The 22,420-nt window shown below is 35.8% G+C and overlaps 4 protein-coding genes and 1 long non-coding RNA gene across 16 annotated transcripts in view; 3 read left to right on the top strand and 2 right to left on the bottom strand.

Annotated features, from left to right (window-relative positions):
• Positions 1–2,372, bottom strand: part of LOC106156488 (receptor-type tyrosine-protein phosphatase eta) — a 77,417-nt gene extending 75,045 nt beyond the window's left edge. For 3 of the 9 annotated variants that reach the window (XR_015331332.1, XM_086997031.1, XM_086997047.1), the window contains exon 1: positions 1,982–2,371. Coding sequence is in view for 7 of the 9 variants with exons in the window: in XM_086997031.1 (XP_086853157.1) it covers positions 1,982–2,038 (57 nt within the window). In the remaining 2 variants the exon portion in view is untranslated. Of the gene's footprint in view, positions 1–1,981 lie in introns of all 9 variants that reach the window. The other 6 variants (XM_086997023.1, XM_086997044.1, XM_086997059.1 and 3 more) reach the window with 4 other exon arrangements.
• A 108-nt stretch (positions 2,373–2,480) lies between these two features.
• LOC106156465 (uncharacterized) lies at positions 2,481–10,195 on the top strand. Of its 2 annotated transcripts, none has more exons than XM_013531722.3 (13): positions 2,481–2,638; positions 3,394–3,581; positions 3,967–4,095; positions 4,535–4,609; positions 4,838–5,808; positions 5,979–6,144; positions 6,337–6,468; positions 6,738–6,914; positions 7,552–7,670; positions 7,965–8,175; positions 8,461–8,604; positions 8,839–8,970; positions 9,238–10,195. In XM_013531722.3, the coding sequence occupies exons 2-13, from the start codon at positions 3,404–3,406 to the stop codon at positions 9,615–9,617; spliced, it is 2,814 nt and encodes a 937-aa protein (XP_013387176.2). In that variant the 5' UTR covers positions 2,481–2,638; positions 3,394–3,403; the 3' UTR covers positions 9,618–10,195. The 2 variants fall into 2 exon arrangements, with proteins under 2 accessions (XP_013387176.2, XP_086853241.1); XM_086997115.1 differs by lacking the exon at positions 2,481–2,638 and adding an exon at positions 2,663–2,823.
• Positions 10,196–11,221: 1,026 nt separating this feature from the next.
• Positions 11,222–13,467, top strand: LOC147764907 (uncharacterized). The gene is made up of 2 exons (XR_015331375.1): positions 11,222–11,338; positions 12,214–13,467. It is a non-coding gene; the product is annotated as an uncharacterized LOC147764907 (long non-coding RNA).
• Positions 13,432–15,712, bottom strand: LOC106156467 (uncharacterized). Its single transcript, XM_013531727.2, has 4 exons — positions 15,574–15,712; positions 14,712–14,824; positions 13,864–13,999; positions 13,432–13,661 (listed from the first exon to the last, which is right to left on the bottom strand). Exons 1-4 carry the CDS (start codon positions 15,601–15,603, stop codon positions 13,590–13,592), a joined length of 351 nt encoding a protein of 116 aa, XP_013387181.1. The 5' UTR covers positions 15,604–15,712; the 3' UTR covers positions 13,432–13,589.
• On the top strand, positions 15,708–21,968 carry LOC106156466 (uncharacterized). 3 transcript variants are annotated; one of them, XM_013531725.2, is made up of 8 exons: positions 15,708–15,845; positions 16,300–17,402; positions 17,614–17,836; positions 18,260–19,258; positions 19,514–19,655; positions 19,842–20,181; positions 20,367–20,398; positions 21,367–21,534. In XM_013531725.2, the coding sequence occupies exons 2-8, from the start codon at positions 16,386–16,388 to the stop codon at positions 21,371–21,373; spliced, it is 2,760 nt and encodes a 919-aa protein (XP_013387179.2). In that variant the 5' UTR covers positions 15,708–15,845; positions 16,300–16,385; the 3' UTR covers positions 21,374–21,534. The 3 variants fall into 3 exon arrangements, with proteins under 3 accessions (XP_013387179.2, XP_013387180.2, XP_013387177.2); XM_013531726.2 differs by lacking the exon at positions 20,367–20,398 and adding an exon at positions 20,776–20,822 and having other exon boundaries at positions 21,367–21,521; XM_013531723.2 differs by lacking the exon at positions 20,367–20,398 and having other exon boundaries at positions 21,367–21,968.
• Positions 21,969–22,420: the final 452 nt, after the last annotated feature.

The following is a 22,420-nucleotide window of genomic DNA, read 5'->3' as shown; positions in this document are numbered from 1 at the left end:
AAGTTGTACAATTTTTTACACCAATTTTGTTCAACCCACACAATCTTTATGGTATGTCAGATCATGTCAAGCAGTTTGGATATATACAGTGTGTTGATGACTGAAAGAACAAGGTGAAGTTGATAATGGACTCTGGTTTCACAGAGTAATTTACAAGAAATATCTGCCCCTGTGGCTTAAAAATGTGGTCACAGAAATCAAGTAGTGGTTGTGAAAAGGACTGCATGGGACCAGGGTCAGACATAAAGAATGTTCTAGTGTGGTAACCTGATATGTTGATGACTTAACAGGGATTTCAAATGCTGTTGACACTTGCTTACTAAATCCACATTTCTGATTCCATTATGCAATCTTAAGTATTAATGGCCAGACACACAAATAAAATCAATTCCTGTCTTTAATTTCCATTAATTAAAATGCATAATTTCCCTGTTTGAAAATGTCCCAGTCATATTTTTATGTCTACATAAAACATAAAAAGCTACTTATCTTTCACAATACAGCCCTTAAAACATGATAAAAACCTCTCAAATAAAAGTACCTGATATCAATATTTCCTTCCTAAATGTACAAACTATCTAATCAGAAATGATATATAAAACACAGAAGTTAAATACAGGAACAGGACAAGCAATGATTCATGAGTTGAAGAAAAATGCTTTTTTTCCAATAAGAAACCTGGTTTGAAGTTGGGGAAACTTGCAATTAGCATTAATTAACTTCCTTCAGGTAACATTTTTTTTTTTTTTTTTTTTTTTTTTTTTTTTTGATGTGTTTTTGGAAAATAAGAATTATGTGGCACCCATTAGGGATAACGGGTCTTCATGTTAGGTTCTGATAGTTAAATGAACATTAAGTATCATACTTATTTTCTTATTTCTTAAGCTTCAGAATTTTTTGATATGACAATAACAGTTAAATAAAACATTTGTTCTAAAGGGACTTTTAAGCAAAATCTAATTTTCCCCAAGAAACACTGCATGACCTGTTCCTTAATTTATATATTCTAAAAAATATATTCCACACTTGCCATATATTCCCGCTGCTTCAGAAGAAAATATTGACATCATACTTTCAAGTGACTTGATCCTTTTTAAGTTATGAATTGGGAAATATTATTAGCTTTGCAGGACATCTAGACATAAAAAAATTTACTTTGACATTTCAAACACAAGTAGTGGTGTTTCTTCTACAAAAATGAATTGCATAAAAATTCAACCAAAATGCTTTTCTGATGTGAGAGAACTGACCACCCAATAATTTTATTTATCATAAATTTATACTGTCCACGATAAAAATCATTTCAAAAATCTATCTGAGGCTTGATCAAATTAATTGAAAAGTTGGTTCTCCAATGATGACTTTCTGTAAACAAGGTTGGTAAAAAGACACTTTTTTTTATTTGGATTAAAATAGGACATAAGTTGTTTATCAAGCAAAGCAGCTATACTTTAGGATTGGATTTTTTATTTAAATTTTATTTATCTTTTTTTTCGAGAAGGGAGAGAGGAGAGAGGTAATGTCAAGTACAGTACAGTGTATGTGATTTCAGAGCATAAAAACAACTTCATTTAAGTTTTTCCTAGAGTCAATTGTAAATTTCTCCCACTTACCAAGCAATAATGTAATTTTTCCATAAAAAATAGGCCAAATTTGGATTTCCTCGAAATAAGAACCAGTCGAGCTCCTTAACCAACTTATTAATTCTGACTGTAATAATTTATAATATATATTTTAAACAGTGGTTTTATATCAATTCACTCAAATATTATTTGAAAGAGATGTGATAATAGAAATCAATATATTAATGCTATGATTAATTAAAGTAACCAATCTCAAAATGGTGCATGGACGTCACGAATGAATGCGTACGCTGGTTAGTTTGTGTACACGGTGGGTGTGGGCAATAAAAATGACCCCACGAGAGTGCACTGCAGGTAAACACTGGGTGATCTTAACGCAAAAGTACTACGGAACTTACCGGTAAAGCCACTCTTGTCACTATAAAAATAAGTGCAAAGTATCGAATTTTCTCCATTGCGTCACTTTTCTTTTCTCAAGAGTATTGCGTAGCCATTACAAATGAGTTCAATGAGTTACGGATTTGTTTGAATGATCCGCCCAGCTCCACCGGCGATAAAGTTAATCTGTTTCAGTGTCTGTTTCGATTTAAGTTGCTTGAGGAGGTCTTATCTTCTTCTACGCCATTTCCATAACACTCAAATTTTTTGTGACGGTGTAAATCCTTCCACGACTTAGTTTTAGATGGATGATTGTTTCCTACTCTAAATATGACATCGGCCTCACTAAGGTCTGCACAATCACATTTGGACCGTACTTCCTGCTGCATGTGACCCAGTTTCTTTTAGGTCACGTGGATTGTGTGTATTTCATTTGTAAAATTTATGATTATTTTACAGTGACGTTCTTTTAAAAGCATTAACATTCATATTGAACGTTTTAGTAAAATTTGTGTTCTTCTAGTTGCAGTTGTGATGAAATTTTCTTACAAGAAAACAAACGGTTTTTACTCCCATGATTCCTAGAGAGCTATGGACGACAGAAAGCAGTCTGCTGGGGCCACCGCTGATGTTTTTGTCAAGTTCTTGACGTAGCGAAGATCGCAGATACACCAGTGGTATTCAACTATCTTCCACCTCATTATTTTTATCTCTGCTAATATTTAAAGTGCACTTTTTGCATAAGTTAAATGAAACGAACCGATAGACTGGTTGCTTTCATTTCGGAATACAATGTTTTCAGTCGAGGCGAAAGTCAACAGTGCAGCAAATGTAAATAAGCAGAAACTGCCACTCGTATTCGGTATATTGCAATGCTGTTTACTTAGCGCGTGTTACATGTTAAGAAAATAATATGAAGATCAAAAAATGGCACTTTAGCACTCCTATTAAGAGTTTGCAGTGCTAGAAATTATTGGACATGGGGGAAAAATAGAGTGTAGCTGATTGGGAGCACAACCTTATTGGATTGGGACCTTTCCATAAAATTTATCTACTGTTGCTCACAACCAAGGGAATAATTTCCCTATTGTGCATACAAAATTACACCTGAATCTAGTTTCTTGATCCATGTTTTCAATGGTGCCATTTGTTGTAAACTAACAAGAAACCTTGTTACAAATGTAGCCCACCCTTTATAGTATATGTAGAAAAAGAGTTGAACAGGAGACTACTTTAGTTAAATATATTGAAATTGAATATATAATGAGTAAATAAGTAGTGCCAAAGACAGAAAATTAGTATGTGTTATGTTAACAATTAAAAGTTTTAGGATCTAATATTTTGAACAGGTTGGGATTTACTTGAGGAAATAGAAATGATTAGAAAGTGTAAATTTGTAGAAAGTTAAATATGAACCATGTTTTAATTTCAGTTAATTTAAAATGGAGTCTAAAAGCAGTATGAGTGACTCCCTGTCCACTATTAGCATAGAGCAGTTAACCTCTGCAGTGCAGAACACAGTGAATGTGACACCAACACCTATGTTATCAGGACCACCCCATACAAGACATGACCCACTCCCATGTACACCTCCTGGGTCATCCTTATTGCAAACAAGTGGTGGGTATTTTATAAAATCTTGGTATTTATTTCATGTTTGAAAGTTTGTCTTTCACAAGGTTTTTATTACTGCCTAGCAGAGTTTATATAGATTAATGTCAGCAATGTTGCAAAATTTTACCATATGATGATATGAGTAAATGATACCTTTAGAAGCAGAAAAGAAAGATGGATAAAGTTCTTCATTAGAAAAGAACACAGAAGTCTTATAAGCTTAATACCAATTTTATTTCGTATTTCTATTGTTGCATTTATGATATAACAATAGATGATATGCTGTACATGATGACTATATCATCTCAGTGTGTCATAGCTTGTCAGCTATTTCTGTTGTGTTCAAATTAATTATTTTTACTTTTATTCATTAATATACATCTTTCCACAGGTACTCCCACAGTGTCATCACTTCCCAATATTCTGCCGGCATCCGCACCCTTCCTGCTGTCTCTTCCTCTTGGAGACAGGCCACTACTTATACAGGACAGGTCACTTCTAGACAGGACACTCATTCCTGGTAAGGTATACCAAGGAGCAAGGGAAATTATTTAAATATATTTTGACCATTCACATGTAGTTTTAGGTTGATAGATAAGAAGTTTAGACAGAACACTTATTCTGTGTAAAATAGTGCCTTGTAATTCATACCAAAGAAATTAAAAAATTTATGTGAATACAAAAAATATTTTGACAGTTCTAGTTTTCTACCATGTGGTTTAAAGTTGATATATTAGATATAGTCTTCTGCTTGACACTTTGATTGTGTGAAAACTTGAAAAATTTTTAAACGTAAAAGAAAATGTAGATATTGTAAATAAGAAGCAGAACTGTCTTTGATATGAGCTAGTTGTGAAATCTTTCTTGCTGAAGCTAACAAAATTCATAAGAATTAGTGTAGGTTTTTGTTCCAAATGTCTTTTGTTATAAAATGTTTAAATTTGCTTTATGTTTTTCAGTTCAAGATCGACTGTTTCCTCTTCAGCACGAAAACCGCCCATTTCATATGGATCATAACAGACTTCCTTTTCCAGGTAAAATGCTAGCATTTTTGATCAAAGAGTTATGTTATGTAATGTTATGTTTTGTGAGATATGCTCAAATCTATACTGGATAAAGAATAGGGTTTCCACTGTAATGGGGAAATAGGAGAGAGATGGTGTATCAAATAATAACTGTGTTAAGTACAAGTGGTATGAAAGAAATCAAGAAGACCTGTTTTACATGTGATTTATTACTTATTTTCTTTACATGAATTACAGGACCTCTGGCAATCCCTATTCCCATCAGAGCCCCCTCCATGCAGTCTGGACCCAGTCATCTCCAGGGAAGTTCATCTGCTCCAAGTCTTCCACATCATTTATCAGAAACCTCAGGAAGGATGCCAGTGTCACTGCCCATGTCCCTGCCCATGTCCATAGGAGGCGGCCATGCTCAGGACATCTTGATCACATCTATAGGGCAGATCCCAGTATTTAATGCTGCCCCTGGCCTGAGTTCCTCTTCCACAACGGGGATAAATACTGGCCCATCTGGATATGCCCCCGAGCACATTCCAGCTTTATTGAGCAGGTTGTTAGGCCATGGAATAGGAGTGCCTCCTATAACTTCCTTATCACAAGCTGGGCCTCGTGTGTCTCACAGCATGCCTGCTATGACATCATGCACCTCACCTGGGGTGACCTCAAGCCAGGTGACAACTGTGGACATTCATGTGTCATCAGTTCCCAGCAGTTTGTCCAGCACTCACCTTGCAAGTGTCCCAAGTGCTCTGCATCAGTTCAATCCCCAGTTTGCTCACTTTCCTCACACTGGCCTACACCACAGCCAGGTTTCAACAGTGGACACTAGCACGCCATGCCCAGATGTCCAGCACAATACAACTGCCCAGGAACTATGCCTACCTCAGACCACAGGCACAGACAGCAATGGGACCAGTGCCTCAGATGTCCATCATTCTTCCATACAGCACTTTGATATAAACAGCCACTTACACCATGTTCAGGTGTCAGATACTGTTGGACAGGTTGCAAGTTCCCAAGAGTCTGACTCGTCTAGAACCCCAACCCCAGAGATAAAAAACATCACCCCAAGTATCAGTTTAGCCTCAGGCATGGGTTCTTTGAGCTCCTGCGTGACTCCAGTGCCCAGTATTACACCTTCTCTGGATATAGTTCACATGACATTGATTGGCAGCCAGGACGAAAACAGCCAGGAATCCCACCACGATGAGGTATTTATATCGGCCCCAGTGATATTGTCTTATTTCACCATGTAACAAAGATCAAAAATGTTTTTGATATCAACTGATCTTGTTCCCAAATGTAGTCTTTGCTCTCAAGGTGCTAGTAGCATTTATGTCTACAGAATTTATACATGTTGTTTATCGTAACAAAATTTCAGTTACATGAAGAAAACCACATAGTAGGAGAGACTACAGAGAAAAGAGCTCATGTGCTTTCCCATGGTGATTTACCAGTCTCAATGGCTCTAACCATAGCCACTGGTGCTATACAAGCTTCTGATAAAGAAAATCAGAATACACATCTACTAAGTCCTACAATGCAAGGTATGGCAGTTTTAACCTTTTTTTTTTCTTCATTGGAATATCCAGATATTGCTATATGCATCCGATTTAGTAATGCTTGTTATTGATTTTTTTTCTGCAATTCTGAATTTAAAGTTGGCTGATTTATTTGTTATGTGTTTTAGTGTGAGGAAAGACCTAGGGGATGTTATGTTGTTCTGTTCTTATTTTCAGTGTTAGAATATATCATTCAGTCCCAAGACACCTCCCTGGCAGACTCTGCACACCATGCCACTGAGGGAAGAAAACATGGTCTCATAGAGGAGGATAGCAATGAACAGACTGTACAATCTCTGCAAACATTTTGTTAGTATTACACTGTTTTCAGTCAGTCTTGGTCACAGGAATATAATGTGTATATATTTTATACATTTGCAGTGCATTTGATTGGACCATAAAAATAGTCTAATGTGACCTAATATTTAACTGTAACATCATTTACAAAAGGATAAATATTGAATATTTAGAATATGTACTCATTTAGAACGAATGGTAGAATTAAAATCTGAAAGTACGTTTTATTCCTTGCCTAAATACTGAGCATAAACATACTAATTTTATGATTTATTTTTCAGATTGTGTTGAATGTAACTGTACCTATGAGTCTTCTTGCTCTAAGCATGGTGGGGAATACATTCATGTGCTTGATACACCCGTTTTATCCAGAGCCAGAGCCTCCTTGCCAGCCCAGCTATCTTTACAAAGCAGTAGGATACAGTTTGATCAAAATAGTAGAATACACTTTGATTTAGGTAAGTCTTCTGTAATGTCATGCCGTCGACTTTAAACATTTGCTCATATGCTGGGAATCCTTCTTTATTTTAACCCTAAAGTGACTGATTTATTTTCAGAAGTGGTAGGGAATAGAAATATTTCGAACTTGCAAGAATACTTTGTTTGTGCCTTTTTTATTTGGGGTTTCTTGGCAAGGATCCTAGAAGATGTGAGACTATATTGACTGATGTAGAACACACACATACATACAAACACCTGTCCCATAAAGTATAATCCTAAGATACAGTTAGTTATTTTCTAACCATGTAAGGGATATATACTGAGGGGTTGCTAAATGCATATATATATATATATATATATATATATATATATATATATATATATAACATGTATATATAACAGTAACTGGATAATGTTCTTGAAAGCAATTAAAGGAATAACTTACAACTATTTTTTTAACTAATGTATTTTTATAGTGCTATTTGCTTAATTTAAAGCATAGGTGTATAGCCCTACAATGAGTAACTTTTGTTGAATTCATTTGAGAAATTTGTCATTATTTTTTGTTTTTTGTTCATGCTTTATGCAATGTATATGTTATATCTTACAAAATACTTTTACCATAAAGATAATTTAAAAACACTTTTTACACAGGTGTGTGGTCTTCAGAATTGATCCCCAAGAAAACAAAGTTCGGACCTGTAGTAGGAAACTTGGCACCTCTTTCAAATTTCTCAGAAGATGCAGATTTGAGCCCTCCATTTTTTTGGAAGGTGAGTTTTTGAACAAAATAAGTAGTATATAATTTTGAAGCTGAGTATTGCCAGTAGTATTGTAGAGGAAAGATTTTATGATCACAATGTTTTTCACATTGTATGAAATTTACTCTAAATAGCTCCATTGTTTATGCAGATCTTACAGTTTCATTGAAAATTCAGAACACTTTCACAACCTGTGTCTCTTTGCCTGAAGGGTGTCATCATGTAAACATTTGCTTGAAGGGTAGTGCTGTTCACTGGCATAGTATAGACTGTAACATTTTACTCTATCACGATATTCTCTTCCAGATCCATTGTGCTGAGGAGTGCAATATATTGATGTGTACTGATGAAGATGTCAGTAACTGGACAATGTTCTTGAAGAGAGCCAAGACAAATAGTGATCAGAACCTCACAGCTTACCAGGAGGGAGAGAGCATTTTCTTTGTTACATGCAAAGATATCCAGCCTGGCTCGGAACTTGCGTTTTGGTATTCCAGGGAATATTGTAAAGAATTAGGTAATTTCAAGGAAAAATGATAAAGTAATATTGGCCGTAAATTGATGACTTTTCCCTCCTAATTGTGAATGTTTTTTTTTTTTTTTAAAGACTTGGTTGAAGTTATGAAAAAAATCGAAGCAATTAGTATAAGGTGGAACTTTTGTTTTAGAGCCTTATGTGTGAGAAATTGCATTAACCTAGAAAACACTGTCATGTGCCTCTTTGGTCGATTCAGTTGGTTTGTTTCTTTAGATATTTTCAACATTGATTTGAATGCATGATCAAATTCCTTTTCTTCTCTAGGTGTTACTCTTTCCCCAGAAGGTGCTTTTCTCTGTGATATTTGCAATAAACAGCTGGTGGACAGTAAGGCTCTTGCTCAACACATCAAATACATTCATGCTGACTCTTTCTCCAAGAAACATAAATGCCAAGTGTGTTCAAAAGGTAGAGGAGTATTTTGGTTATAAATAACCTTCTGTCAAACCAATAATTGGTCTTTGTACAAAACAGATCCAGATACAGCTCTCTTTCATCATCAATGCAACTATAATACATTGTGCAATAATTTCCACTTGATTTCAATGAATCCTGAATAGTGCATACAAATTCTGTCTATTTTATATTTTACATATAGTTCATGCTGATCTTCATGTTGTATTGTCGAAAACTTTTTCCTAGGGTTTCCCAACAGGTTTAAGTTGGACACCCACATGTTGATCCACATGGGACTGAAGCCCCACCAGTGCAGGGTGTGCCATAAACAGTTTGCTGATGCCAGTAATCTCCGGATGCACAGGTCCATTCACACAGGTGAGTGTGTTCACTTTACAGACTATTTTGTTAGTTTTGGACATTTAATGCTTATTTGTGCTGTTAGATAAGTGTAAAGTAGATATAGTACAGGGTATGTGTGGATAAATTTGTACATGCTAAATGCCTTATTTGGTCCAAATGATGCTCAGAATGGATCTGTGTATGTGTTTTGGCGACTCCCACATGTAAAATTGAAGGATCTAAGTGCATTTTGACATGAGGAGCACTAGCCCAGTTATATCTACCATCATTAACTTGTTGCAGGTGAAAAGAAATTCAGCTGTCCTCATTGCGATCGCACATTCCGTCAGAAGGCTCACCTTACGTCCCACTTGATCACCCACACAGGGGAGAGGAAGCTGAAGTGCTCCTACTGCAGCAAAATGTTTGCCAGGTCTTCCGATCTCAAGACTCATGAATATGTCCATACCAAAGAAAGAGTGTTCAATTGCTTGACATGCAACAAACAGTTCTTTAAACTGCAGAATCTCAAAAAACATATGTTGGTTCATACAGGAATTAAAGATTTTCAGTGTGATCTTTGTGGACGGCAATTTGCACAAAAACACCATCTAACCAGACATAAACCTATATGCACAGGACAAAAGCCACAGCAGAAGTCTGCAAAGAAAGAGAACAGATAATGATTGTATCCAAGTCACAGATAGCTTCCTGTGCAATTTAAGTAGAAGATTATATTGACTTTGTTTTTCTCAAACCCATTACAGTGTACTAGACAGCTCTTAAGCACTGAATGAATGAGGCATACAAATAGAAAAGAACATCACAATATATTTCATTGGCTGTTTAGAGTTGTAAGAAGTTTTTGTATCATACAGCTATACAGCCCAGAGTGCAGCAGCTGGTACTGCAGCACTCCTGGGGTAAAAATATGAATATTATACACTGCTTTTTATCTTATTTTATACATATTTCCATGTTGGTCTTTTGAAGTAAAACTATGATAGATATTTATGAGGTAAGCCTGCAGTTTGCTGATCTGTTTTTATTCTTCCCTGATTGGATTGATTTGATTCTCTTTTATGGATATTTGTGGTTACTCTCAAAGAAAGAAGCTTACACCCCTGAGTCATAATACAAGATTTTGGTCTAATTTTATTCAATGAATCTGTTACAAAACAAGGAAACCTTTTTGGTGGCTGTAGTGCAATTTACATACAATTTCAACTGCTGAATTCAAATAAAATGCGTGAAAGTTAAATGATTTGGAAACTTTTTCAGTAAATAAGGTTCTTTTTATAAGAAAAATTTTGATAAGTACTTTTTGCTATAGGCATCAAAATAAAAATTTTATGCTTGCAAAAAATCTGATGTAATGAAAAACGGGAGAAAATTACAGAGGCATAAATACAGATAACTTCAGTGTACGTATATAAAAATGACTTTAAAAACTGAATGTGTGTAAAAAAAAGTTTTTTCTCTGGGCTTAAACAATTGTTATTTACACACATTCCTTTCATTTTCACTTGTAAATGCCAAAGGTTGATTGGAAAATTGAAGTTGTTTTTCAGATTATTGATTACCTAAAAAAAAAATAGGGAAGTTTAACTAAAAAACAGCCTCATTCACAAACACTCATTAAAATATTGTACTTCTAATGGGAGGGGGTATTTTAATTGCAGAAACAACTATTTGTTGTATTCAAATTTTAATTCTTAAATTTATGTAGTTTGGAATCAACAACACCCAAGTTTTGTCAAATACAGAAATCAACTGGCATTAACCTAATTTTCATATGAAAATAGCATAGCAATGTGTCTGGCATTTACAAATAGAAAACTTTCAGTGCTGACATAGCCCCGTGACACCCAGACAAATTCAAATGCCAGCCTTGTGTTTGCTTTATAAACATTCTTTATTTACACCTGTGCCATGGTTTGACAGACAAAAAGGGACACACTTCAAGATCAATAAGAGAGCAAGGCATGTACTTTTCCGTGTAGTTATAGAATCCTAAGTCTACAAAGAAACAAAAATCAATTTATCCACCTTGCTATCATAGGCCATTAGCAACGACTTTCCTGTGCTGCCAGTTGTTCAGAAAGAAAGGCATTTTGATAGGGATTACTTGGCAGCAATAACTGTTGAAAGAAGAACAAACAAGGTGTACCTAATGTGAGTAATTTGGGGTTAGATTAACTTTTGTGAATGGTCTATAAATAGCCAGGCTTCTGCTATGTTCACAACAACAGCATAGAGACAAATACAGCAGAACCTTATGGTAAGTTTTGTAAATATCTCGGTAGCGTGACTCTAAAAAGACTAAAAAAATTAATTACTGCATTTAAATGTTTAAAGCAATTTGGGTAAATTGTCACAAGGACATAAACTACACTTAGGAAAGGTAAGTTGGACAGATTACCTTAAAAATAATCTAAATTTTGAAAAAAATGTTTAAAACACTTCATTCAGTAGTACTAGAGGTCACCTGACACAGGGGACTGAAAAGTGACAGGGAAAATCTCATTTTAAATTTCTGTTACGTATAACTTCCTTTATAACACAGAAATCTTTAGACATACACATTTTTCTCACTCCAGAGCTTTTGAGAAGCGACTGTCCCGAGTTTTTTTAAATGAAGAAATGCAACTAAGTCAATGTGTGATGAACAGCAGTTCTGATATGGATCATTGTATAATGGATCTCAAGATTCTCAAAAATCTTTCCATATCTGATGCCTTTAATCATTTAAAGATGCAGCCTAAATTGTAGCTGGGCTAATTTAGCCATTTTCAACTATTCATCATAAAGAATAATAAGAGGGATATTGTTGGGTTTTTAATATTGTAATAGACAAAGCACATGAAGGTAAAACCAAGTCACTTTGCACACTGCAACCATCAAAAATCAGGGGCGGATTGAGACCGACTTCTGAGCCTTCCGGAAGACGGTCAGATTTTCAAGTTTACATTGACGGGTATCTAGTTTTTTCTGTCGGAAGACAGTCAAAAATTGAGGATGGATTAGCAAATATAATTTGGAAGACTGTCAGAAAATATCTCTGGATCCGCCCCTGAAAATGACTAACCAAGATAACACTCTTTCAATTCAATAAATCAATATTGATTTCTTTAACTAACTTCACCAAAGGAAAGTTAAGCAATAGCATATAATCAAATAGTTGCGTTCTCAAGTATTTAATGAATTATTCAATGAGTGATGTAATTTAAGGATTGGGTCACAGCATGCACGTCTCATTTGGCCAATTTCTTTTTCCAGAGTGGGAGTGCACTGGAATCTATAGTGTAGACCACCCATTTGCTGCTCTTTTGTTTGCACACAAGAAACCATAAGCAGACTACAGTCCAAGAGAATACACCAAGCACTGGGACATTGCCTATGCACCAGCTACATCCACAAGTTCACCCCAGACTGGTGACATTTAAAAACTTGTTAAAAATTCCACTGGGGAGCCTTTTACTCCCATCAGGTTGCACATTGACAACATCTGGGAATTAGATCTGTAAATCATTGTGAAAAGGGAACATTTTGAAGAAAATGCCCATCAAGTGGAAGTGTCCAGGAGAGCCAAGGTGCCATAAGAGTTTTTCCTTTGCTGCAGGTCTGAAGGCCCATATGAAGGCATGCCCACATGCCCAAACTATGGAGGTCCAGGGCAGACGTCACGATATTGAGACAATTATGGAAATTATGACTTTTGTGGAGGACCAGCAAAAAGGCAACATAACAATTGCTAGAAAAAACACTTCATGTCACAAAAAGTATAGTCCAATGTATGTGCGTTAACTTCCATAACTTCCCTTTTGGGAGACATTTTCCTTCCATGAAAAATGAGTTCTCAGCAAGCCAAGACTTCTGGGCCACTGCACCCATCTTAGAACACAAACCAAGTACTCAAATGCATCAGTGCTTGATGTTTGCAAAACCAGTTAATTTGACAAATGACATTCAGCTTCCAGTCATCATCAGGCACCACCCCATAGACTCATGGTATCCCATAATTTGAGCCAAATAATTGATGAAATTTTTAAGTGTCATGAAAAGACCAGTGCTCTGTTTCTGAAAAGCATAACACCAGCTAGTCAAGGTGTGGAATAAAAAAAATAAAGACTGAAATACACCCAAAAAGGCATCTGCCAAATGTGAAATTGATTAGTCATTGTCATTTAATATTATATATTACTGAAATTTTTAATCAACTAGTTTACCTATTGCCGTGAGAGGAGGAAAGCTTTGATTGTACAAATTTTAAAATACGTAAAGAGGTTCTCTTCAATGAATGGAATCAATGGCACGTCTTGGAAATACTTAAACACAACTAACAGAAACAATTTTATCTGGGCATCCAGCTTGCTTATATAATGGCTTTAATCAAAACTTTAACTTTACAAAATGCTTTACTATGTTTTTGTTTTTTTTTTATTGTACATTTATACAATTATTCATTTAACTATTTCTGTAAGAAAAAAAAAACACTTTCTAAAAACTGAATAAATATTTATTTTGCATGAATCATCAAACAACTTTTTTTCTCGCAAGTAATCCATATTATTGAACACTCAGTGCGATAACCATAAAAGGTCAAATTTTTACAGTGAATGTTCTGCTGTCATATTTTATTACATTTTATTCATTCACTCATCATCTGGTGGGATTCCAAGTTCCTCATCGGTAAATTCATGCAAATTAGGACCATGATAATGTGGCTAAAATAAGAAAAAGGAAAAAAAAGATTCATTACATTTATGTGTTGATTAATGGTATCATAAGTGATAAGTTTCATGTAATTCAAGTTGATGATTTAACCTCCCTTATACAACCAATGAATTAATCCAGGTAAACGGAAAGACTCCATATGTCAATATGGTCTAAATTATGTAAAGATTTTTTACACTTATGAATACTTACCCTGTCAACTTTTTCTATCATAGGATGGTAGTAGAAGTAAAAGAATAAGCATGATAAAAACGTCAAGACGCCAAATTTTACATTGTATGGTATCTCTACATACTCCTTATCATAGCAGTCACCATCTCTGTAATATCTAAAATAAAAAAACAGCAAAAAAATTAATCAAAACAAAAAATTTCACAAGAAGAAGATTCAATTTGGCAAACAGATACTCATTCAATTTCAGACCAAAGATTTAGTGTTATTCAAATTGGCATGTTTCAAGTTCCATCCAATCCAACCTGCTCCACCTGCTTATAATGGATATTATATTATAGTATCAAGGATCTGTAATCTTAAGGCTCATTCCCAAGTGAAGGAGACTAACTTTCTGCGTAGATCGATCCAAATCTGTGAGGACTCTTGTTGAATGCAATCAGATTAACATGCCTCCTCTTGTTTGCAATTGTGAGTAATCACTAACTTTCCTGTACTCAACACCAGGTTCTGTTAATTTAATTGCCTTCAGCAGGAGTCCCCACAGAGTTCATTTGAAATGAACCTTAGTCTTATGATAAATATCTGGACTAATAGATCACTTTTGGTACCAAAAAAAAAATGCTCCACCTTACCACAGATGGTGATAAATTCACAATTTCAACAGATGACAAAAGATCCTTCTACTTATAGTTCTATATTGAAACTGGAAAATTTTGATGGTTCTAAATTAAATGTTCTTCTTGCCTTAATGCAATGGTTTCAGACTACCACAAAAAAAAAAAATCCAATTCATGCCATTAGCAAAAAAAGCTTCACAAGTCACACTCAAGAAAATTGATGACAAAGTGTCAAATAAAGATACATACACTGATTCGTTTCCTAGGGATCTCTTTATAATACGAGTCACTTTCTCTAGACCAGACATATGTCTTCTTTGTGTCTGTTGCAAGAGGTGCCTAGTCAAACAGGGCCTGCATACCTGAAAATTTAGAAATTGAAAGTACCAAATAAAATTTGACTTTTGTAAAAATTACCAGTAAAACTACCTTCACAAATCTATGACTACAAGGTGTAAAAATTCTTGGATCCATGACAGTGTGGACATGTGAAGGTGGGTGGAAAAAACTGACAGCTTCAAACAAAATTCTGGATTCATGATTATGGCAACACGTGAGATGGCACAGAAATTCATGAGTTAGGACTCCTATTTACCATCTGTGGTATGTGCTTTACACATGAAAGATGAAGGTGCATCCAGCAAGCACATCCACCAAAATGTGAGAGCTGTGAAACGTTACCCGTCACCTCCCTAAGTCATACACTGCGCCGCTAACTAATAAATTTGAAGAGCGGACACACTGCTCAAAGTCAAAACATCACTTAATATTTAAAATATACTGAAAATTAAAGAGTTATAGGGTGGGAAGGTGGATGCAAAAGTGCCAATTTATTGACAACATATGACGGTTTACAGACATTTACGTCTTAGATTATGTGACAATAAAAATCTAATATTATAACTTCTTTCGCCGGTTAAGCAAAACATAACCCTTACAAGCCGTTATATTAATATATATATGTATAAATTATTTTCAAATTAAGATTTTTACTCGGCCATGGCATGGGCGATTGACATTGTGCAAGCAAAGGCATTTGCAATCATATTTACGAGTTTACAGATTCAGAAATGCTTTATGTGTTTCTTGCAGCAAAATACAGCTTACTTACTTTTACTGCTTGCAATAGACGAGACGACATGGTGAGTGGGACGCCTCAAAGTATCTAAAATTGCAAGTTATTTGGGACGAAAGATGGAGGGCTTGAGAAGTACGATAGGTGGCGTCACTTTCGCTGAGTAGAGTGGAACGTATTGACTCGGCCTTGGCAACAATAAACATGATGTTGTTGGGGGAAGAGAAATAACACTCAACACTATAATATAACAATGCACCAATAGGCAGAAAAGAAAATCGACAGCACATTTTATACACATTCGTTAGGTAAGAATATATGGTGCAATTTGATTGTCATAATAAGTTATTAACATTTGTAGTTTGTTCTATAAGCGTATTTTAAAAAGTGCGCTGGAGAATTTGATTAAAATCAACTTTGATTAATGTTGCCGTGATTAACGTTTACATAGATCTGCTCGACAGTAGATTTTATGTTGGTGTTGTATGACCTTAACAAAGATCAAATGTTGAAGTAAACATCTCTAATACTGGCTATACCGGGTATTACTAGTAATATTAATTGGTACTACGAGTGCACTGTTAAAACACGTGTATTTTAGAAATATATTGTATGTCGCTTTATGGTAGATTGAAGAGAAGTCACAGGTGCTTGCCTATGTTATAACTATTTTGACTGTGATTTAAAAGAGAGCATAGTGCAAAATGTGTTTATCATAATGGCATATCTTTTTAATTATTTGGTATTAATTGTTATTTGCAGGCTTTTATACACTGTACAGATTCTACTCCAAAAGACAAACAGTAAAACATAACAGTAGACCAAGCCACCAAAGATACACTTCCAAGATGACAGCATATCCAATTGTTGGAGAGGTTGCTGCCCTGGAGCCCCCCACCATGTTCAGGGATGTGCCCGAGAAGAATGTCACTTTCCTCATCGACACATCAGGCAGCATGTACATGTCACTGGAAGTGGTTAAAGACCAGCTGATTGAGAAGTTAGTGAAACGAGCCCATGAGAGGGAGGACACTATGTTTAATATCATAGAATTCAACTCTGAGGTCACACAGTGGGCTGACAAGATGGTGAAATGCAGCCCACAGACTGTTAAATTTGCAGCAGCATGGATAAAGAAACTTAGTGCCAAAACAGGGACGAACACTCAGGACGCCTTACTGACTGCTTTCAGTGATCAAGGCTGTGAGGCAGTATATCTAGTTACAGATGGTCTGCCTGATCAGCACCCCAGTGACATTCTTGACCATGTTTCTTATGCCAGTCAAAGCAGACCAGTACACTGCATTTATCTCATGTACGGTAACGAGGCTGATAGTGCTGCAACAGAATTCCTGAAAGATCTGTCTCGTGAGACGTATGGTTCATTCGATATAGTTACTATAACACAACACGGGTGTGTGGAAAAAGTTACACACATTTTTGAATCAGAACGAGCCGCAGCTAGAATTATCAAATCAACAGAGGGAGTTTTATATCCCAATGAAAAATTCTGTTCTCTGACCACGACACTGGCAGCACCCCCTTCCTCCACAGTGTACTTATCTCCGGGGTTGCAGCCAAGTGTGGTTGTAGCAGGAGACACAGCCATTGTGGATCCTATCCCTGCACCAAGGGTCGTTGTTACTAAAGATGCTGTGTACCACATCCCTCGCCCAAGATACCAGATGTGGTCCCGTTACAGACCCGCCCATAGCTGGCTCAAGGAACAGAAGCAATTACAAGAGTTAGATCCATCCAATCCAGTGGCCCTGTCACCAGCAGCAGGTGCTTTGCTGATAGGAAACAGAGTACTGGCCAGGAGAACAGAGGATGGGCTGTATTACATGGGCACTGTCAAGAGCCAGGTAGGTTGATTATCTATTATACAAATTTTCCTTAAGATGGGTTCATACATGTATAATTATTGTGTGTTATTAAACTGGATGTCACAGTCTAGATGTTTATTTGTTGATATTAGAATAATGTGATATTAATCTGATATTTTAAACTGCCTTGATTTAAAATAAGACAATCAACTTTTGTCATAAAACTTTGACCCTATTGTAATATATTCAGGTTATGGCAGACAAATTCCTGGTAGAGTTTGGACCCTGCAAAAGAGGGAAATTCAAAGATACTGTTTACCAGGAAACTCACATTTATGATATCATCTCATATGCTGATGCACTGCGGCATTCCATTGTGACTGAAGATCATGTTCTAGCACCCTGGCAGCATGAAGGAGAGAAATTTGGCCCAGGAATTGTAATTGATGGATGTGAGAAAAGATTTGCTGAGGGTAGGTTTTTGATATTTTAGAAATTTAAGCATGTTCTTTTTTGGTGCATGACAGTAGTCTAGAGGTTTAATAATCCAAAGGTTCACTGGTCCGAATGTTAACTTTAGAACCTTTGACCCAACAAAACCATTTTATTAAAAAACTGATGAAAATGTTACAATGAAACTCTGGACTATCCAGACACACCTGTTCTTTTTGCAAACACTTCAGATGTTATTTTTGATGTATTTGGTTCAGGAACAATTAATATAATGCAATACTTCCAGTGGTGGAATTTTTTAATTAAAATTTTTTAATAAATTAATTTAATGCAATAATTCATGAATACTTTTGGTGCTGGAATTTTTAAATTAAAATTTTTTAATTAAAATTTTTTAAATATTTAGTTAAATTAAAATTCATTTCCTTTATTCATTTAAACAGGCACTGCAAAGGATGAGTCGATCACAGTGAATTTCTTCAATGGCAGAACGGAGCAAGTCCATCCTGGCATGGCAGTATGGATCCCTGATGGCCTATATGAGAGAATAAAGTTTGAACTTCAAATGCCACCCAAAGCAAGAAAAACCCTCGAGGCCCAAGACAGGTATCCCCTTGATAACCTCCCAGGTTACCCTACATCAGGACCAGATGCAGATCCTGACGAGTATGAGTTGCCAGCACCAGTGTATGTAGATAGGGTGCATACCCCTGTCATGATTGACCGAGGCCTGTATCACCACCCCTCTTATGTCCCTATCTACCCAGTACACCACAAACACATGGAGAAACCTCCCAGCGCAGTAAAAAGTGAAGAGATGAATAAGCTTATTCCTGGAACTGGGTTAACAAAAGAGCAACTCAACCAGAAAGTAATGTCACAGATCATGGAACACAAGATGGATGATGAGGATGAGCGTCAGATAAACAGGGAGCGCCGAAACCGACAGGCCGTAAAGATCAGACAAGAAAGGGAGCGATTGTTGAGAAGGAAGCAAATGCAGAAAGAGGCCTCTCTGAGGAGGAGATCTGTGTCATTTGAGGACATGGATGATGTGCCCATGGACACATTTCCCAGGAGGAGGTCAGTGACATTTGAAGATGAAAGTGATTGGGAAGAAGAGATAGACCTTGACAGTGGTGTTGGAACTTGGACGGGATCAGATCCCGGTGGTTACACACGAAGGAGGCGAAGGTACAGTTTTGGATCAGATGGGGCCCTTTCTGATACTGAAGATAAAGTGACACAAACCCGCAGATCAAAATCCCCAAATTTTGGAACAAGGAAAACAATCCCAGTGGAGAGCAGGCCACCATGGAAGTATTGGAACAATGAACCAAGTCCTGCCTTGATAGGCCCTCCCACCCCAGGGCCTTACAATGAAAGTGCCACACCCCTTCCCTTGGAATGCAGAGAGCCAACAATTGGACCTAATGGCTATGGTATGTAAATAGAATCTTTTTATGTCTGACAATTGCTTTTAAACTTTAAGTTTAATATTTAAAAGTATATGAGCATATCTGTAATTGCATAAAAAAATATCATGTAGACTTTCACTCTAAATTGTTTCATTTAGACACATATACTTTCACTTATCAATAGAAGATTTAGTTCTTTGGAGAAGGCGAATCTGTTTGGTTGATATGTCTCACCCATCACATTAGTGAACACATTTTAATGTATAGCAATTATTTCAGTGGAGTGGTCAGATACTATGTATAAACCCGTGAACCATAGTGTCAAATACGACAGAGACCTTTTCCAGGAGAGCACCAAACAGCCACATCCTCCTAGTAAAGAAAAGACTCCTCACAAAGACCATCAAGGGAGAGATTTCAGGTAAAAATTGTTGTTCATGACAGTTTATATATTCTTCTTCACAGTTTTAAGATATCTTTTTCACTATTGATTTTTTCGCGTACTGGTAAGGGTGAGAATTAATATTTCCCACCTATGACTTATTATATTGGTGATATAGTGCTAAATAATGCATTAATTTCAATATTTGTGTGTTTTTTGTTTTAGAGCAAAGAGAATCATGGATAAGAACCATTCCTGGGAGAAAACTGCTCCCCACAGAAGTGGAATGCATCCTCCTTCCCACGACAGCTACAGACAAAATCTAAAGGCACACATGGAAAATGAGAGGCACCGTCAACGCCAGGCCCAAATGCAAGTTGAGAGAACTAGAGATGCCAAAAAGCAGATTGGGGATGAAATTCGCAGGAAGATGGATGCCTGTGCAATGAGAGAGTCAGAGGTGGAACAACGGAGGATAGAAGCCATGAGACAACGACAGATGCAACGTGAAGCAGTTATGCAGGATCGAGAGCGTGCTATGCAGCAAACACTAGAGCGAAGACAGGTATGTTATTTTAAGGTGTTTATAAATGGGCAAAGTTTAACTCAGAGGTTTGTTTATACCAATGCACAAGTGGTATTGATAAAACAAGATATCATCAACACAGATACAACAGCCAAAACCTTACCATGCAGTATGTTCATATTTTTGAGAATCAGTTTTACACAGCTAAAATTTCATTCATTTAGGAAGTGCATACTTGGAGTGGAGTGATTATGTGGTAAGAATACATGTACTTGTAGGGATGCATATATATAAAAATCTAAACATTTTAGTTTTTTACAATTGTGCTAGATAGGTGTAGTTAATGGTTTTCTTCTCTTTTTTTAATGGTTATTATTGAAATTCCTGTCTGTGTATATACTATAATATACACCCTCCTCATCAGAAATTTCTAAAATATACAAGGATAGATCAACAGAGAATAGCATGCATGCATGCATGACATATATTTCTACGTTTACTCAACTGAACCCAAAGAAATACATATGTGTATTTATACCTGTATGTATTAAATGCATGTATGTATACTCTGTTGCTTAAAATTCATTAAAAATATACATATAGTTCAGTTCCCTTCTTCTCTTTCCTTATCAGTGATTATGGTAGATAGAATCCATAGGTAGTGTACATCAAATCTACAGGTAGGTATAGATTATTGACAGATATGCTTGGCTTGGTGTTGGTCTCTGGGGTATAATTCCTTTCCAATCATTTTTATTGCTTGTTCCTTTCCCATGAGAAATATGTTTTCTGACTTCCTTGTGATGCATTTTCCTTTGGTGTCGGTCATTCTTGAATTTTACCCTTCTTTATTGTGCATGCAAATATATTTTTGTCAACCTTACCTTGCAAGTTTAGGTGTTTTTTATGTTTTACTTTATTAAAACCTTACTACACTGTTGCATAATTCATTTGGCTATTGATATTTGCTGTGAACAAAGTTAACACAGTTGTTTACTTGTCAAACATGATGTAGAATGAAGGTTGCACTTTCATTGTTATAATTTCATTCTGTTAATTTTTATCATTGTTTTACATGAGATTTAGATGAGAGTATTTAAAATGATAAGTGATTCTGCCTGAAAATTACAAAGAAAATTGTGGTAAAAATTCTGCAAAGCAGCACTAATTAAAGAATATGTAATAAACATTATAAACATTGACGTGACTGTTTATTCTCTTCAGGAATTAAAAAATCAACGTGCACAAGCTAGGTGGAATGAAACACAGCGCCGTCTACAATATGAAGAATATGCAGATGCTGTTGCTTTACAAAGAAAACAAGCCCAGGATGTTGCCAGGCGGCAGCGTGCGGCCAGACAGGAAGAACTAGAACAAAAAATGAGAGACCTGAAATCTGGAATCACAGAAAATCTGGCTCATATGAGATCTTTAGTTATCACTTAAAGGGAAAGAACAGATGACTAAAGTTGTATTTTTTCATTGAGTGTCGTAAACATGAAAGCTGTAGTTACTTGTTTGAGATGTACATAGTATCAACATACTGTAGTGTTCATGCATCCTGTGTATAGAATGAAAAGGAGGAAATGGCTTTTAATCATAATTTTCCTTTAAAAAATAAACAAAAAACATAATTTTATGCTTTTAGAAATACCATTAGTTTCATTTTTAAAGGGTAAATGTAATGATACTTTCTTTTATAATGTAAACCAAAGCCATCTGTCATTATGAAATTGTACATATATTACATTCGTATGCTTCAGCAATCTATGAATATGCTGTAGTCATTTTTTGCTGATTGATTTTTATTGCTGGGGGGGGGGGGGGGGGGGGGGGGTGACAGAAGCTTTAAGTTGTTTCCTATGTAAATTTGACAATCAATGTAACATTGTTGCATAAGAATACTTTTACAGCATGACAAAGCTGTACAAAAGTTGCGCAACTTATTTTCTAGTCAGTTTAATGCTTTGTGGAGCTCAAGAACAGTATACCATGTAATCAAAAATAGCTGAAAAGATGCGTGAACCTGAAATTGATGATAATCATCATGCGCATAAAGATAATTAATGAAGGATAATAATATTGTGGTATGGTGCATATTATCTCTAGAAGCAATGGCATTTTTGCAAACAGGTAAATACCCCAGTATATATATGAGAAGTATTATACCTGCTTAAGTGTTAAATATTTAGCTAAATAATATATTTTTTATTATGATTTATTCAAGTTCATAACTACCCACCTGTTAAGATTTTTTAAATACAAAAGTAAGGAAATA

Source organism: Lingula anatina, chromosome 1, assembly GCF_051362555.1.
Source record: "Lingula anatina isolate TDL-2025a chromosome 1, LinAna3.0, whole genome shotgun sequence".
NCBI lineage: Eukaryota > Metazoa > Brachiopoda > Lingulata > Lingulida > Lingulidae > Lingula > Lingula anatina.
The sequence above is the reverse complement of the archived record's forward strand: the minus strand, read 5'-3'. Positions and strand labels throughout refer to the sequence as shown.

What these genes read in the sequence shown, in the direction of transcription:
- LOC106156465 (XM_013531722.3), top strand. Translation starts at nt 3,404, where the DNA reads ATGGAGTCTAAAAGCAGTATGAGTGACTCCCTGTCCACTATTAGCATA. An exon ending in AGACAGGACACTCATTCCTG is followed by an intron (nt 4,096 to 4,534) that starts GTAAGGTATACC and finishes TATGTTTTTCAG; the next exon opens with TTCAAGATCGACTGTTTCCT. An exon ending in GGAATATTGTAAAGAATTAG is followed by an intron (nt 8,176 to 8,460) that starts GTAATTTCAAGG and finishes TTTCTTCTCTAG; the next exon opens with GTGTTACTCTTTCCCCAGAA.
- LOC106156467 (XM_013531727.2), bottom strand. Translation starts at nt 15,603, where the DNA reads ATGTCGTCTCGTCTATTGCAAGCAGTAAAA. An exon ending in TCCCTAGGAAACGAATCAGT is followed by an intron (nt 14,000 to 14,711) that starts GTATGTATCTTT and finishes TTTTTATTTTAG; the next exon opens with ATATTACAGAGATGGTGACT. An exon ending in TGATAGAAAAAGTTGACAGG is followed by an intron (nt 13,662 to 13,863) that starts GTAAGTATTCAT and finishes TTCTTATTTTAG; the next exon opens with CCACATTATCATGGTCCTAA.
- LOC106156466 (XM_013531723.2), top strand. Translation starts at nt 16,386, where the DNA reads ATGACAGCATATCCAATTGTTGGAGAGGTTGCTGCCCTGGAGCCCCCC. An exon ending in TGGGCACTGTCAAGAGCCAG is followed by an intron (nt 17,403 to 17,613) that starts GTAGGTTGATTA and finishes TAATATATTCAG; the next exon opens with GTTATGGCAGACAAATTCCT. An exon ending in TGAGAAAAGATTTGCTGAGG is followed by an intron (nt 17,837 to 18,259) that starts GTAGGTTTTTGA and finishes TCATTTAAACAG; the next exon opens with GCACTGCAAAGGATGAGTCG.